Below are 14,534 nucleotides of genomic sequence, written 5' to 3'. Positions count from 1 at the left end.
AAACAAACAAAATACCGATACAAAATAATAAAAAATAATAATTAAATTAATAGTAACAATTGTCTGGGCAGATTTGGTCAACCGTCAAGATACAGTTACAAGAATTAACAGATGAGTTCAAAACTATGCCTGAGTTTGCAGATAGGTACTACATGAGTACTTTAGTCATGGAATAATGTAGTACTGACTACTGAGTTGCCTTCTCATGGATCAGAATGCCAGCATTTTGATCCCATCACTGGATGGGATTTATTTATTCATATGAAATGGTAACACAGCTTAAAATTATATGTGTGTGTGTGTGTGTGTGTGTGTGTGTGTGTGTGTGCAGTTTAAATTCAGCTCGCTTAAGGCAAACTATATAAACAGTATATAAGCTTGTTCTAATATATTTTGATAGTATATGTTTATTGCTATTGAAGATATTAAAGCTTAAAGATGAAATATAATTAGATAAAGGTAAACTAAGGTAAGGTACAAATGTGAAAGCTGTAGGTAAAAATTTCAGGGCATGCTTGTTCTTTTCAAAGCACTCTTTAAGTTTCATTAGATGGATAAAAGCTCAGAAGAGCACAAAGTAATTTACAGTGTCCGTTATGTTATTGTGTTCATTGAGCGTTTTCCCCGTTGCATGATAAAGGAGCGAGCTCTGTGTGGTCTGCTGTACCATCTCGTCCCAAAGCAGGAAGAAGTTTTTGATCAAACAGCAGTTCGTCTACAGGCTGGCAGAGCTCTAAGAAACGCTGAGGAAAGAAAGGATAAATTGTAGATTGTAATTGTTTTAAGTATTTAAAAAAAAGCCATTTTTAAATATATTTTTGATTAACATTTTTGCAAGATATGAGGCGCAATTAAATGCAATCTTGAAACTTTACAACCATTGAAAGAATTGCATTCAGTTTTCCTGTAAAAGAACAATTCAGTATTACGATATTATAATTTGACATACCATAAAGACGTAATAAAAACACAAAACAGGTAAAATACATTTAGTGTGCTGATAAGTATGACTTAACATGAAACTCGGAGGCCACGGTCACATTATGGTGGAGTAAGGCTCGCTAATTTAACAGAAATAAAAAAAGAGTCCATTGTTTTCCCTGCATTAATTCTACAAGTGTTTTCTATAAACCCATTTTTATGGAAGATGATTTGAGATCTCCTGCTGATACTCCTGGTGAAAGGCCAGGGATTCAGTTTATACAGTCCAAGTTGTACTTAACAACTCTTGAACATACCCAGTTTAAGACCTCTGTTTCTGTATAACTGCCCAGATTTAAACAAAAAAAGCACAAATACATTCAGTTACGTCATTCATCAAAACTCTTTCAAAATAGTCAAACAATGAATTGAATAATGTGGGAAAATCCAAACACTTTTCTCAGACAAATGGCCCAGGGGCCAGAATCAGCCAACCAAAGTCTCCAACTCAGACTGGACTGCTTTGGAAAATGTGAACAGGGTCACAGGTTTTGGACTTTTAACTGCATTTTCATACATTTAACAGCTGATAAAAAAAAACTCCTCTATGGCTATTACTTCACCAAAATAACTAAGCACAGATAAACAATAAAAACAGTGAACGCTCAATGTATGTCATAAGTCAGTGGTTCCCAAACATTTTTTTGCTTACTCTGCCTCCATTACAGAGAATTAGACGTGGAAGTAGCATCAGTGTAACTTTGTGCTGAACATTGGGGGGCTCAAGATTTCTGTCTAAATAAATAAATAACTGTGGGTAAATTCCTAGATGATTAAACATGCAACTATTTTGCTGGGAATACCTGAAATGAGTAAAGAAAATCAACAGCCTATTTATGCAAGATAATTCATAATTTTATTGGGGGGGTTATATTGGTTGGGTCTGATTATTGGTGGGGTCATAACCCCCCTAACCCCCCTGGAAATTACGCCCCTGGGAAGTAGTGATGTTTTAGTGTTGTGAAAAGGTGAAAAATGAGTGTTGTTACATTACCATTCAGTTTGAGGGTTACAACAGAAAATTATATATTTATTGTTCTTACGTGGTATTGGACAGGATTATTTTAACAAACGAAGGACTGATAATTAATAAATTGCCTGATAATTATTTTTTATCCTCCTGTAACTTTACTGTATAAAGAGCTAAAACCTCCAAAGTTTCTGGAGTACTTAGTCGTTATAAGAAGTGTTTGTGAACTAAAAATCAAGAATTTGGGATACTGTTTGTCTGTGATTTGGACAGCCCAACGTGTGCTCCTGACGCAGGGGAAACAAATTCTGTCGGGGATACTTACCTTGGCATGACAGCTGTTGTGCAGGTGAAGCCAAAGGCAAGATATGCTTCATCAACATCATATGTTCTAGTCTTTGGCTTGGAAGGAAGTTGGTTTGGAAGCATATTTGGCGATGCTTCAACCTCTGCTTTGCATTTGTGTGGGAGCCCCGTCAAAAAACCTGTCCATTATGCTAGCAGTGTCCAAGCATTCTTTTTAAAAAAATTATTATTCATACCGCACCCCCCACTTTGGGAACCACTGTCTTAAGTTAAAGTTTTTCTTTTGTCAGAAAGAAATCAATCCCTTCCCCCATCAAATATAAGCTACCTCACAGTGATTTCATCATTTTTGAGAAAAAAAAAGGCTCACCTGTCGAAGAGTGCCCTTTCCCTGGATTATTTTATATAGTAGAAACAGTGGAATGAGAGAGAGGGAGACTGTGGCAATGAACCAGCCCAAGATGTTGGCCCAGAGCGGATAAACATAAGTGCTACTGAACTTCAGCGGGGAATATCTGACAATGGAGAAGATAAAGGTGCCCTGTGATGAGATTAGACAAAGTGGATTATTGTTCAGTGTGAAACTGAAAAGTGTGAATACTCTGCAGTGACAAAACTATGAAATTGAACATTATCTAAAATTCTCTATGAATTGAACTCAAACATACTGTGACATGCGAATACTGCAATGCAGTGTAAAAGAAAAAGGGAAACACAAATTATACATTATTATTTGACATGACTTACAAAACAGGTGAAAGGAGTGATGTAGCGCCAACAGTACTTCATGAATGGGTGTGGACGATAGCCAATCATGTCTGAGATGTTACCATAAAAACGGTCAGCACCTTTAGGTAAAAGAGAGCTATTAGAAAGACCAGCCATTTATTTCAAACTAAATTATACCAAACAAGCACACTCTGGTCTGTGTCTCAATGAAAATTGTTCTGAATCTGAGCAGTGTCTTTTTTTTTCTGTCACAACACAGTCTGTAATTGGTTGGCTATTTGTCTGTGACTTACCGTATACCCAGCCAATGCTCACAGACTGGCAAAAAGAGAGAAGCAGCAGAGTGGTGCCACTACAGACATGATGATCTAACAGCTGGAGCAGATACATTCCTCCCTAAAAAAACAAAAAAGGACAGAAGGAATAATATACAGTCGTACAAATCAAATGATAAAAAGAAAGTTAGGAAATAAAGCTAAGCACAAACATACTCCGTCTCACTCACAACAGTTGACACAAGCATGCTTGGTCATGTCCCTTGGCATGACTTTCTAATGCATTTTTTTTTCCCTTAAGGGTTTACTGGAACAATTTACATTTTACTAGAGTAATTAAAATTTTACTAAAGCAGTTTGATGGTTTTATACCTATTAGATGCAAACTTATAAAAAATCCTGATGTTTATTCTAATTGTGGTTGCCATGGTAATACTGTAAAATTGTATATTACACCAGAAAACAATAAGTTGTTGTAGCTCCCGTGTATGTTGCCTAATTATGGCGTTTTCCAAGTGTCAAAGTGTTTTCCAAGAAAGGGGTAAATATTATAGACCTTTTGCCAGAATCTTGAAATCCACCTTATCAAATGAAATCTCCGATGATCAGTGTCTTTTTCTTTCTGTTAAAATTTAGGAAATCAGAGCATCATTAAAGTTAGTTTCCCTACCAATAAAATGGTAAGGGGAAAATCATGTAGATTAGGCCATTTTCCAGCTTTCATCTCTTATAATTTAGCACTTGTAACAGCTATCTAGTAAAGCTGGTGGTTTTCATTTTCTAGCTACCAGATTCTGCATTGTGCTTCATCATAGAAACTTCTCTCCTGTGGTCTTTTTTTAAAGAGATTTTTGAGATAACAGACATCTCTTTTAATGTTTTTCTACATTCGTTCCAGGTATGGTACTCTAATTACATTACGCTTGTGTTGGAGCTCCGTTTGGCCAGTTTAGTTGCCCTAAAAGACCGGATTTTCACTTCTCCAATATTCAGTGATTCAACAAGAAAATTTCATCATCACTTTTCCAACTGTTCCATCTCACAATTTCAAATTGAAAATTGTAAAATTGTGAAGACTGTAAACAACTTATCATCTATGTGTACATAACATGTTGTCTGTCAACAAGACTGAATATGGACAAGGCTGATTCTTAATATTAGATGCCTGAGATCACTAAGCTCTCAAACAGCACTTCATTAAAAACAGGCATGATTCTGTCATGGAAATCACTGCATAGTCTCAAGATCACTTCCAGACATCACTGTCTGCCACGTCACCCACATGAAGGCAAAGAAAAAGCCTTATGTGGACACAATCCAGAAACACTGCTGTTATCTCTGGGCCAGAGCTCATTCAACATGGACATGGAGTAAAAAACTGCTCTGTGGTCAGATGAATTGAAATTTTTGGAAAACATAGACACCACATGCTCCAGGCTAAAGAAGAAATGGATCATCCGGCTTGTTATGAGTGCTCAATCCAAAAGCCTGCACCCCCATGATTTAACAGCTTATAAAACCACCTTTAGTAACAATAACTTCTTTATTGGTCTCTAATGTCATTGTCGAGGAATTTTAGCCCAGTCTTCCTCAATGACTAATAAAGTATTCTGATTCTGAGAAATTTTAGCCCAGTCTTCCCTACAACATTGCTTTAGTTCATTAAGGTTTGCAGGCATTTATTTATGCATAGCTCTGTTAACGCTCCGCTGTAGCATTTCAGTCTGTTTGAGGTCTGGGCCATTGCAGCGTCTTGATTTTTTTTTCTTTGTCAGCCATTCTGTTTTGGATTTGTTGTTGTGCTTGGAATCATTATCCTGTTGCATGGCCCAGTTTCAGCCAAGCTTTAGTTTCAAGGTGGTCTCACATTGACTCTAAAATACTACGGCATGCTCTGCTCAATGACTGCAAGGTGTGTGTAGCTGCATAGCAAGTCTGATCCATCACCCCTCCTCCAGCAAGTAATGTAAACTTCATGACTTGCTTGACAGCTGTGACTCTGTGCATTATAGCTAAAGAATAATAACAACAATAATTAAGAACCATATATATGTCAGCCATATATATTTAACTGTCACCTTAAATGTAACTTTAGCTTGTGTTAAATAGGTTAAATAATACAGCAAAGCCATTAATTCATTTAAAGAACACAACAAAGCATTGATTAATGCACAAGCTTACACTGAAACATGAGCAAGAGAAATATTGCTAAAGCGTCAAACCACAATCTTTGCATTGAATGTCAGGCAAGCAGGACATGCTGGTGAAAGTGCATCACTACAACAAGACACATATGGGCAAGTACTGAGAAGCTACAGCAACATATTCAGGAACCTTAGATGAGCAGAAGACTCAAATACATAATTAAAATGCAGCTGTTTCCTAGGGCTGGAACGTCAAAAGAAGTAAGCGTCAGTCACAGCTGGAGCTGTAGAGGCTCCAGTGCAGTGGGAACCCTGCTAAGATACCAAGCTGGTCCCAGTATAAAAAGGCAGTGTTACAAAGGTAAGTGATACCCAACCACCAGTCATGACAGCTGCATCTGGTCTGCTTAGCATGGAAACTGTGGCCAAACGAAACCCACGCAATCCCCAGATACAACTCCCCCAACTCAAAGGCGTCATTCATGAAGTATACACCACTGTAGCAGTAATCCTGGAGATAAAAGAGCAAGAATGCAACATGCAATACTTGTTTTGCACAGTGACAAGAGTAAAGGATTTCACTTGCGGGTTATAGTGTTACACCAAAACCAAAATTGATCAAACTCACATCTGGAGCACATACGTGTTCTTGCTATGTAAAAGAATTTTTCCATACTTGGAAATTGGATCCTTGGGGAAAAAACTCCTAAATACGAACTGTATTCTAGTTAGCACACCATAGCGGTCTCATTTTTAGGTAAAACTAAATGTTTAGATATAAGATTTATAGCATAAGTTAATTCTGTTCATTTATTTTTCATCAGATCTGTCTTAGCCCCCCAGAATACATGGATTTAACCCCACTGTTTCATCCCTATGTTTTAAATGTGCTCCAGTAGAGGCCACTTCCCTTGATTCTACCTGTACACTAAAACATGTAGTGTCAATAACTAAGGTTTAGTTAGTAGCTGACTACATACCTTATATAGTTCTTTCAGTCTCACTACAAATCACATTAAGAGCTATATCGGTCAAACAGTATCAAAAACTTCCTTAATGTTTTCTTATCGTGTAGCTCCGTCTGTACTGAATACGTACCTCAGTGACCAAGGAGAGTCCCAGCAAACAGCAGGTACAGCATACAGCCAGCAGAAGCAGCTCACGTCTATAGCCTTGATGCAGGCAAGGAAAAAGATCAACCAGTGATGTCATCAGACACTCCAGACCAACAAACTGTAAGGAACCAATTGCAACATACGGTTTGTTCGTTAGTCACATAGTATTTCATTTCTTCATTCATACATACTTTAAGGTTGATTAGTACCTGACTATCCAACCCAAGCAGAATGATCATGAGGAAGAAACACACCGACCACACTTGGGGCACTGGCATCATGGCTACAGCACGTGGGTAAACGATGAATGCCAACCCTGGACCTACAAACAAATAATGTAAATAGAGCGAAGATGTAAATTATAGGGCACAGAAAGGAATCGTTATGTGTGGATACTACAGTATATTGTCTTATTGATTTTTATCTCTATTGTGGTGCTAAAGGAGAGGCCAAGGGATCCATGAATTTCTTTACAAAAACATCCTTTTTTGTTGTTGTTTTGTCAGCCACAGCAGTTTGCCTTGTGGTCTGCAGTACAATCCACACAAGCCTGCACATAGTCTACACATATGAGTGTAAACAGGTGTAGCCGTACCAGTGTACTAGGTGTGGAAACAAATTTGGCATTATTGTCTTACTGACTCCCTCAAAAAGAAACATTTAAAGGTTTGATGAGCCAGATTATTTCTTTATATATATATACCAAAAATGAATTAATGCCAATTAATTGCCAATAATAAATATAGTTACATGCCTCAACCATTAGCCACCTTCCCAAAAAGCCTGAAAGTTGGCAACCCTGTATTATTATCTGCTGATAATAATACAGGGTTGCCAACTTTAGCCTCTTTTTTTTAGCCTATTTAGCTCTGCATTCCTACTCTCCACTGGTTAGCATTAATCAGACTCACCTTAACTAAGATGATTCAAGTTTAAGCCAAAATATCAAAAGAGAAATATGACCTCTGCCAGAAAGCTTCTTATGATGGAAAGAAAGAAAAGAAGCATCACAAGATCTTCCCAAAGGGTGAAAAGTTTGCCGCCATGCAGGTTTCCTGATTATTTTTACAACACCAGAAAGCCTCAAAGAAAATGTATGAAACTGCCACTCTCATGTCCAGTATATAGTTGAACTGAAGTGAAACAGTACATGCCTGATTCTGCTACTTCAGAAATATCCACTCCTTGTTCATATGTCATGAAACCCAACACAGAGAAAATGGCAAAGCCTGCCACAATGCTCGTGGCACTGTTCAGCAGACACAAGTAGAAACAGTCCCTGCAATAAAATGAATACAGTAAGTAGAAATACAGGTGTTGTAGACGCTGATGCTCAACTTAAAAGAGGATCATAATGATCTTTATGACAGTTAGTACTGGACTTACTTATAACAGTTGTTGTTGTAAGTGTTATAACTCCCAAGAGAAGTGAGGAAACCAAGGCCTATGGCATAAGAGAAGAAGACTTGAGTGCCAGCATCCATCCACACCTGGAAAGGTCAAACAAAATCATTGTGTGTGTGTCTGTCTACAGTGCATGAATGTCACTGTAAAACATCTAGCTTTTCTGGTCTCAGAATACTATGTGCTTTCTTTACCTGGGCATCTAACAGGCGATAGATGTCAGGGTAGAGGTAATAAATGATCCCATCCTTTGCCCCTGGGAGGGTAACACCACGTATAAGCAAAACAAATAACATGACGTAGGGGAAGGTTGCTGTAAAGTAGGCTGCCTGAAAAAAATAAAATAAAAAAGAGAAAAGAGAAGGTTTAAAGAAAGTTATAGTTTGTTTTGACCTCTCATTTCAGTCGTTTATTCATATTTCTTCCTTTAGTTTTACTGTATCGCATGCTTGCTTTCCTAAATGCAGCTTTGGTGTGGCACATTAGTAGCATCTTGGGTGTATTACTCTTGAAATAAACAGTTCCCACAACGTTAATCAGATCACTATAACTTCCAGTGTAATGTTTGGCTTAAACGTGAATATTACTTACCTTTTGAAAGGATAAAGATCACACCAACAGCTTTTCTTTATAGCTGCTCTTCTGAACACGAGTGTCTGGCCAGCCTCAAATATTACTAATCAGTGCTTTAAAATATGGTCTAAAGCTTACTAAATACTTTACCAAAACTGTTCTTTGGAAAGTTGAAAGAAACTTCAACTAACCCTAGCCAAGTTATGCTTTGTATCGGTTTTGCACCATTTAGATCTTACAATAAGAAATCTGTCACACACTGCACACATAACAGTGAATCTTGTCTCCATTACTCATAAATTACTTGAATGACAAGTTCGAAAACCATACACTTCAGTATCAGATTAATTCAAATGAGTTCATAGATGGTTTTCATGCGAGCATCTTGAATCTAAAGGAAGAGACTATTTCATTTGACTATTTGGAGACAATCTGGCTGTGTATATTCATTTATGTAGCCAGAAAAGGAGTTCCTTCATCTTCTTCATAAAAAGGACAACAGCACGTGTCACAACAAGCACTGCTAGCAACAAAATTCAAGATAAATGGCATGAGATGGGTAGCTATGACAGACAATTACATCAGGCAGCAATGACACTTATAATACGGGTATACAGGAAAACTGGGAGCAGGAGACAGACCAGTGCTTGGACATATAAGTGGGTTAGGAAAAAGCTGCAGGTGTCACATCCGTCACATTCAATTTTGGATGAATGTGCAAAGTGCTTTTCCCTGCTGTATCATGTTGTCTGCTTTTTCTTCTGAGCAACTCCTATTGAGCAACTTTTATCAAACTGTACTGTACATTGAAAAAAATGTGGATAAAAGGGTAGCAGTAAATCAAGATTTGAAAACAAGCCCTGATCAAGCATGGCTATTTAAGACTGGGTAATGACACACTGACTTAATGTGCTGTGCCCTCCAGTAGCTACTGTGCTTGTGTGCCTTTATTCTAGTGTTTCTAATGCATGCATTAGCATAGAGAATTGCAGGATGTGAGTTTGCAGATGTCAGTTTGTGTCAAGGGGCAATACTCACCCCGTGCACCATGCAAGCTACAGCAGCAAGATTCAACAATCAGAAGAAAATACTTTTTTTTTTTAAATGGTTGCTTGTACCTCCTGTGTTAGTGTATTAACAGTGCAACAGTGCAGTTATTTGCTTTGTAACTATGTGAAAATGTCTTCACAAATACATGAATGGATGGTTCTAATTGCCAATTATAGAGCTGATACTGTGTAATTTGACCAGATGCTAAAGAATGAGTAAAACAGAGAATAAAACTATGCTGTTCTGATGTTGGAGTTTTACCCAAGCTAACACAATACACATTTAGCACAGAGTTATTATAGTTTTGCATTTTCTATTTTTTATAGCATTTTATTTGGTTTTTAGAATGGGTTTGATGATTTCAGTTTAGTCTTTATTGTTTGAAAATGTTCTGTTTGTTTCAGTTTATTTTTATTTGTTTTAGTGTTAGTTTTAGTCTTTTTAAGATTATATAGAAGGCATAGGTCCGAAGCAAGATTTCAGAAAGTCAGTCTTAGACATCCAAAGTCTCAATAAACACGCACATCAAATCCTTATTATGCTAGTTTGAAATTTTAAAATAAACAAATACTAAAAGTAAGGTGAGTCCCTCAGTATTTTATTTTATTTTTATTTCCAATTTCACAAAACATTTTACTTTGTTTTCTTTTTTTTTTCAAAAGCCTAGTTTTTATTTTTATTTTAGTTAACTAAGCTGCCTCATGTTAGTTTTTAGTTTAGTTTTAGTTAGCTCTAATAACCTTGGTTTAGCCTTCAAATATAAAACAACCCAATGATTTATACAAATTTTATGTGGAAATACATACCTTCTGCAACCCTCTAATAAAAATTGATTTGATTTTTAATAAAGGCTCTTTTATTGCTAATTCAGACATCTTGGATTTTTGTATTGAGTCACTGTTTTTCGTTTTTTGTTTGCTGTCCACAAGCACGGTGTTCCACAAGGCTCTAGATTAAATCCTCTGTTATTTTTTTAGTGTACATTCTTTCACAAGGCCACATTATCAGGACTTTTAAAATCTTTTTAGGATGATTTTATGATATGACATTATGAATTTTCTTGTTTGTTTTTTTAAAGGAAAAAAATTTACAAAATAAAATGTTCAGTTTTTAAATTACTAACCTTTCCTGTCGACTTGATACCCTTCCAAACACAAAAGTAGCAGATAATCCAGCTGAGGATGAGACAAAGGACCAGTTCCCATCGCAAGCCCCCAACTTCCTCAATACCACCAGAGACCTTTAAAACCCGACGCCTGGTCAAATGAAGGGAGCAATGATGTGGGTGAGAGGGAGACCAGGAGACCACAAATGAACGGCAGGTGAAAGGGAAGGACATGTGGAAATTGGGAGGGAGGAAAACTGAGTGCCAGATTGGATGACTGACGGATGACAAAAAAAAAGTGTGGGAGGAAGTGGAGAGTTAAAAGAAAACATCTGAAAATGATCATAAAGAAAGGAGGAGAGAGGGAACGAGACAAGTAAGGGAAGGGAGTGAAAAAGGGGAAAAAGGCATTCTGTTTAACTTGTGTGAGTTGACTATATGCTTACTGCCAGAACTCCACAACAGGAAGAGTAGTGTTCAGTCTGGACGTCATACTCAGATTCAGATGGCTCAAGTCCAAGCATGAGTCTGGTATAGGGAAATAAAACATCAGCAAGGTAAAAATGCCCATTTACAGTGTCAAAGGTGTAGCCTTCAAATTATAGTTCATATATTCTATATTCAAAACTCTTACAGCACACAACATGCCAGGCATACAATAGCCACTGCTTTTTAGAATATACCAGTACTGTAGTACCTGTGTTCCAGTAGTGTCCACATGTGGCCCAAGGTAAATCCCCACTGAAAGACTGGAACAGGTAAAAGAACGCCCATGCCAGGATTATAATATAAGATGTTGCACTGAATGCGATGATTAAGTGACTGGCATAGCCCATGCCTAAAATAAACGAATAAATAAATACAATTGGTAAGGGCCAAGTATTGAAACAGTTCTGTTCTTGCACAGCACCTAAAGTCTGAGAGCTAAAAGGTGCGCAAAGGAAACACCGCAGACGTAAGCTATATAAAAGTGTAATGTCAGTCGAAACACTGTGTAAACACTTTCTCTTTGCAGAGGTCTACTGTCTATAAATAAGGTCGTTGTGCGATAAAGCAGGAGTATAACTGGAATATAACCAACATATTTATGAAATGCATTCATGTGGTTCATACACTTAACAATCATGCGTGTAGTAATCTTTCAGTAGCAGTGATTACTCTCCTACTGGAGGTGTAAACAACTTCCCCTCTGGCACCTTGCCTCAACACTGTTTGTAGTTGGACCGAGACCATTTTTGGACACGGAGGCGGTCTCAGCGGTGTTTCTAGGGGAATAATCGAGCACGCATAAAAAAATAGACTAGGATACAAGCCCGTTGGTAGATATAAGGACTCACTGAATATGTATAAATTATGACTGACATTTCGGAGAAAAGTTTGGGGACGTTCATTTTAATTACCTTGAAAGAGCGGACAAATCCTTCTCCAGCAAGTAATTCCCCCCTGGCTAGTGTACTGTCCCAAGGCAGTCTCAAGGAAAAAGAGGGGGATCCCGCACGTGAATATGAACAAGATGTATGGGATGAAAAACACACCTGTAAGAAAGGTGGAATTTTTCGTTGTTTACACAAGGAGGAAAAAAATACCGTTGGACAAAATGTGCTTGACAACTAAGAGCGTTTCTTTACGCTATCACTCACCTCCTCCGTTTCTGTAGCACAGGTAGGGGAACCTCCACACATTCCCGGGTCCAATGATCGCACCCATCACAGTCAATATAAACTCGGCTTTGGTTCCCCAGTGCCCCCTTCCTTCCACCTCTTCAGCCTTCTCTGGGTGACTGTTTGGCACACGAGCTGTGGAGGTGCAATTCTTGCCGTTTGTGGTCATCTGTTCCCCCATTTAAATGGTTTACTTGGTGCCAGATTTCCTTTGTTTCTGTGTAAAGTTCCCCGCGCACTGGACTAAACCTCACACGGGGTTGGTCACACGAATATGAAGCTGAAGATGCCCTAATGTGGCAGCGGCTCTGATACGCTGGCCCTGTTACTGTGACTTGTGTTGGCTGAGAGGGGTACTCGCCTACTTAAGCTGCAGAGAAATGTGTGTTTTGTGGGATGCAGGGGGGAAAGAGTGATGAAAGAAGCTGGTGATGGGGTCTACTGCTCCGCCTTAATTCATCCGACACCGACAGCAAAACAAACCCTGGGGAACATTTCTACACACTATTCATCCTCCTGAGAACAAAGGAAAAAAGAATCTTTTCAATCAAACATTTTCTTTTGTTATTTCCTTCCTCTTTGGAGCTAAAAGACACACAAAATCAGATACCAATGGAAATCCCGGGTTTTCCTCTATTTAGTATGTATGGACTTATAGGGTAGCTCAAATAACTCGAAAGATAAAGACAAAAAACAAATGTCCATTCCAGATGATATAAATGAATAGACTGGTTCTCAGGAGGTTATTTATTTATTTATTATTATTATTATTATTATTATTTTATATGGCCTCATATATCTTAACTCATAGTACGGTAAACAAATAAATGCAGAAAAAACAACAGGTTTTTACGCTTTACTTGGATCTCGAACTCAGAGAAGACATTTAAAACTGTTTTGACTCAAAAAAAAAATGTCAAAAATAGATGCAGACATCTGAAGACTCTAGCAACATTTATCATAGTAATTTGATTTAGCATTAAATGTCTTGTTTTTCTGTATAAGAAAATCGGAGTCCAGCCAATGGTTCCTAATGGACCTAAGAATTGTGCATAACTTCTGCCAATTACGCACAATTCTTAGATCGACCTTTAGGTGGCACTATTTATAACATTATTTTTCGTACCACACAGCTCTCTATAACACAAAAAAAGTCCAAATGTTACACTGAGAATAATATGCATTTAATTTTCTGATTATTTTATTGGTTTGGCTAATAAATAAAGTAATGTAAAGATTTAGACATGCCCTGGAACTTTAACAGGCATCTTGACATTATTTATGTATTTATTTATTGTAGAGAAAATAAGCAACTACTCCTGCAAACTCAGAAAAAAAGTTTGGGCAACACTCTAACTCGATAAGCCTCAGAACTTTGAATCCTTAAAATTAATTCAATATTTAAGGCAGGGCAGAATTATTTGTTATGCATTATAGTTATTTATCATGAATTATCATGTGTTGGCAGTTTCTGATCCAGATAAGTTGTCTTACTCTTAAACTGCACTAATACTCAATACCAAGGATCTGAAAATGATGCAGTGGCAGAAAGATGACACTGAAGCACCCCAACTGTGTACTTTTGCAAAATGCCACATCATTCAATTCAGTTGTATTTATATAGTGACAAGTAAAACCAGCTGTCACCTCAAAAGTTACCTTTTTATATTATAGGTTAAAGATCCCAGTGTGTTAGAGCAGGGATGAAGCACTTGGTGACAGTGGGAAGGAAAAACTCCCTTTTAACAGGAAGAAATCAAGAAGCAGAAGCAGATTCAGGGAGGGGTAGCCATCTGCCACGCTGGAATGGGGATGAGGGGAAAAAGAACAGAGCAGAGGTAGACTGGAGAAAAGACAAACTATAAAAGAGAGTTAAAAATTATTCACTAAGTAAAAAACTGATGAACAAAGAAGAAACTCTAAGCCCCCAGTCTACGACAGCATAACTTAGGGACGATTCAGTGTCACTGGATCCAGCCCTAACTATAAGCTTTATCCAAAAGCAAAGTTTTAAGCCTTATCATAAAAGTAAAGGTGTCTGTGTCCTGAATCCAAACTGCAAGCTGATTTCACCGAAGATGGGCCTGAAAGCTGAAGGCTCTGCTGCAAACTCAACACTGAGAAACTATAGGAACCACACGTAAGTCAGCAGTCTGAGAGCAAAGAACTTAGTACAGTAAGGTACTATGAGGTTTTTAAAATATAATGGGGTGTGATTATT

At 37.6% G+C, this 14,534-nt stretch overlaps 1 protein-coding gene across 1 annotated transcript; it reads right to left on the bottom strand.

Annotated features, from left to right (window-relative positions):
- Positions 1-13,043, bottom strand: LOC100702900 (sodium- and chloride-dependent GABA transporter 2). The gene is made up of 14 exons (XM_003446985.5): positions 12,293-13,043; positions 12,053-12,187; positions 11,350-11,490; positions 11,099-11,180; positions 10,671-10,803; positions 8,119-8,253; positions 7,907-8,010; positions 7,675-7,799; positions 6,730-6,842; positions 6,504-6,638; positions 3,280-3,382; positions 3,005-3,105; positions 2,628-2,798; positions 1-743 (listed from the first exon to the last, which is right to left on the bottom strand). The coding sequence occupies exons 1-14, from the start codon at positions 12,492-12,494 to the stop codon at positions 609-611; spliced, it is 1,815 nt and encodes a 604-aa protein (XP_003447033.2). The 5' UTR covers positions 12,495-13,043; the 3' UTR covers positions 1-608.
- Positions 13,044-14,534: the final 1,491 nt, after the last annotated feature.

This window comes from Oreochromis niloticus, linkage group LG10 (assembly GCF_001858045.2).
Source record: "Oreochromis niloticus isolate F11D_XX linkage group LG10, O_niloticus_UMD_NMBU, whole genome shotgun sequence".
Classification (NCBI taxonomy): Eukaryota; Metazoa; Chordata; class Actinopteri; order Cichliformes; family Cichlidae; genus Oreochromis; species Oreochromis niloticus.
The sequence above is the reverse complement of the archived record's forward strand: the minus strand, read 5'-3'. Positions and strand labels throughout refer to the sequence as shown.

Excerpts from the sequence above, each read along its gene's own strand:
- LOC100702900 (XM_003446985.5), bottom strand. The coding sequence starts at position 12,494 with ATGGGGGAACAGATGACCACAAACGGCAAGAATTGCACCTCCACAGCT. Across the intron at positions 7,800-7,906 it reads TACAACAACAACTGTTATAA|GGACTGTTTCTACTTGTGTC; the intron begins GTAAGTCCAGTA and ends ATTTTATTGCAG. Across the intron at positions 6,639-6,729 it reads TGCTTGGGTTGGATAGTCAG|TTTGTTGGTCTGGAGTGTCT; the intron begins GTACTAATCAAC and ends GGTTCCTTACAG.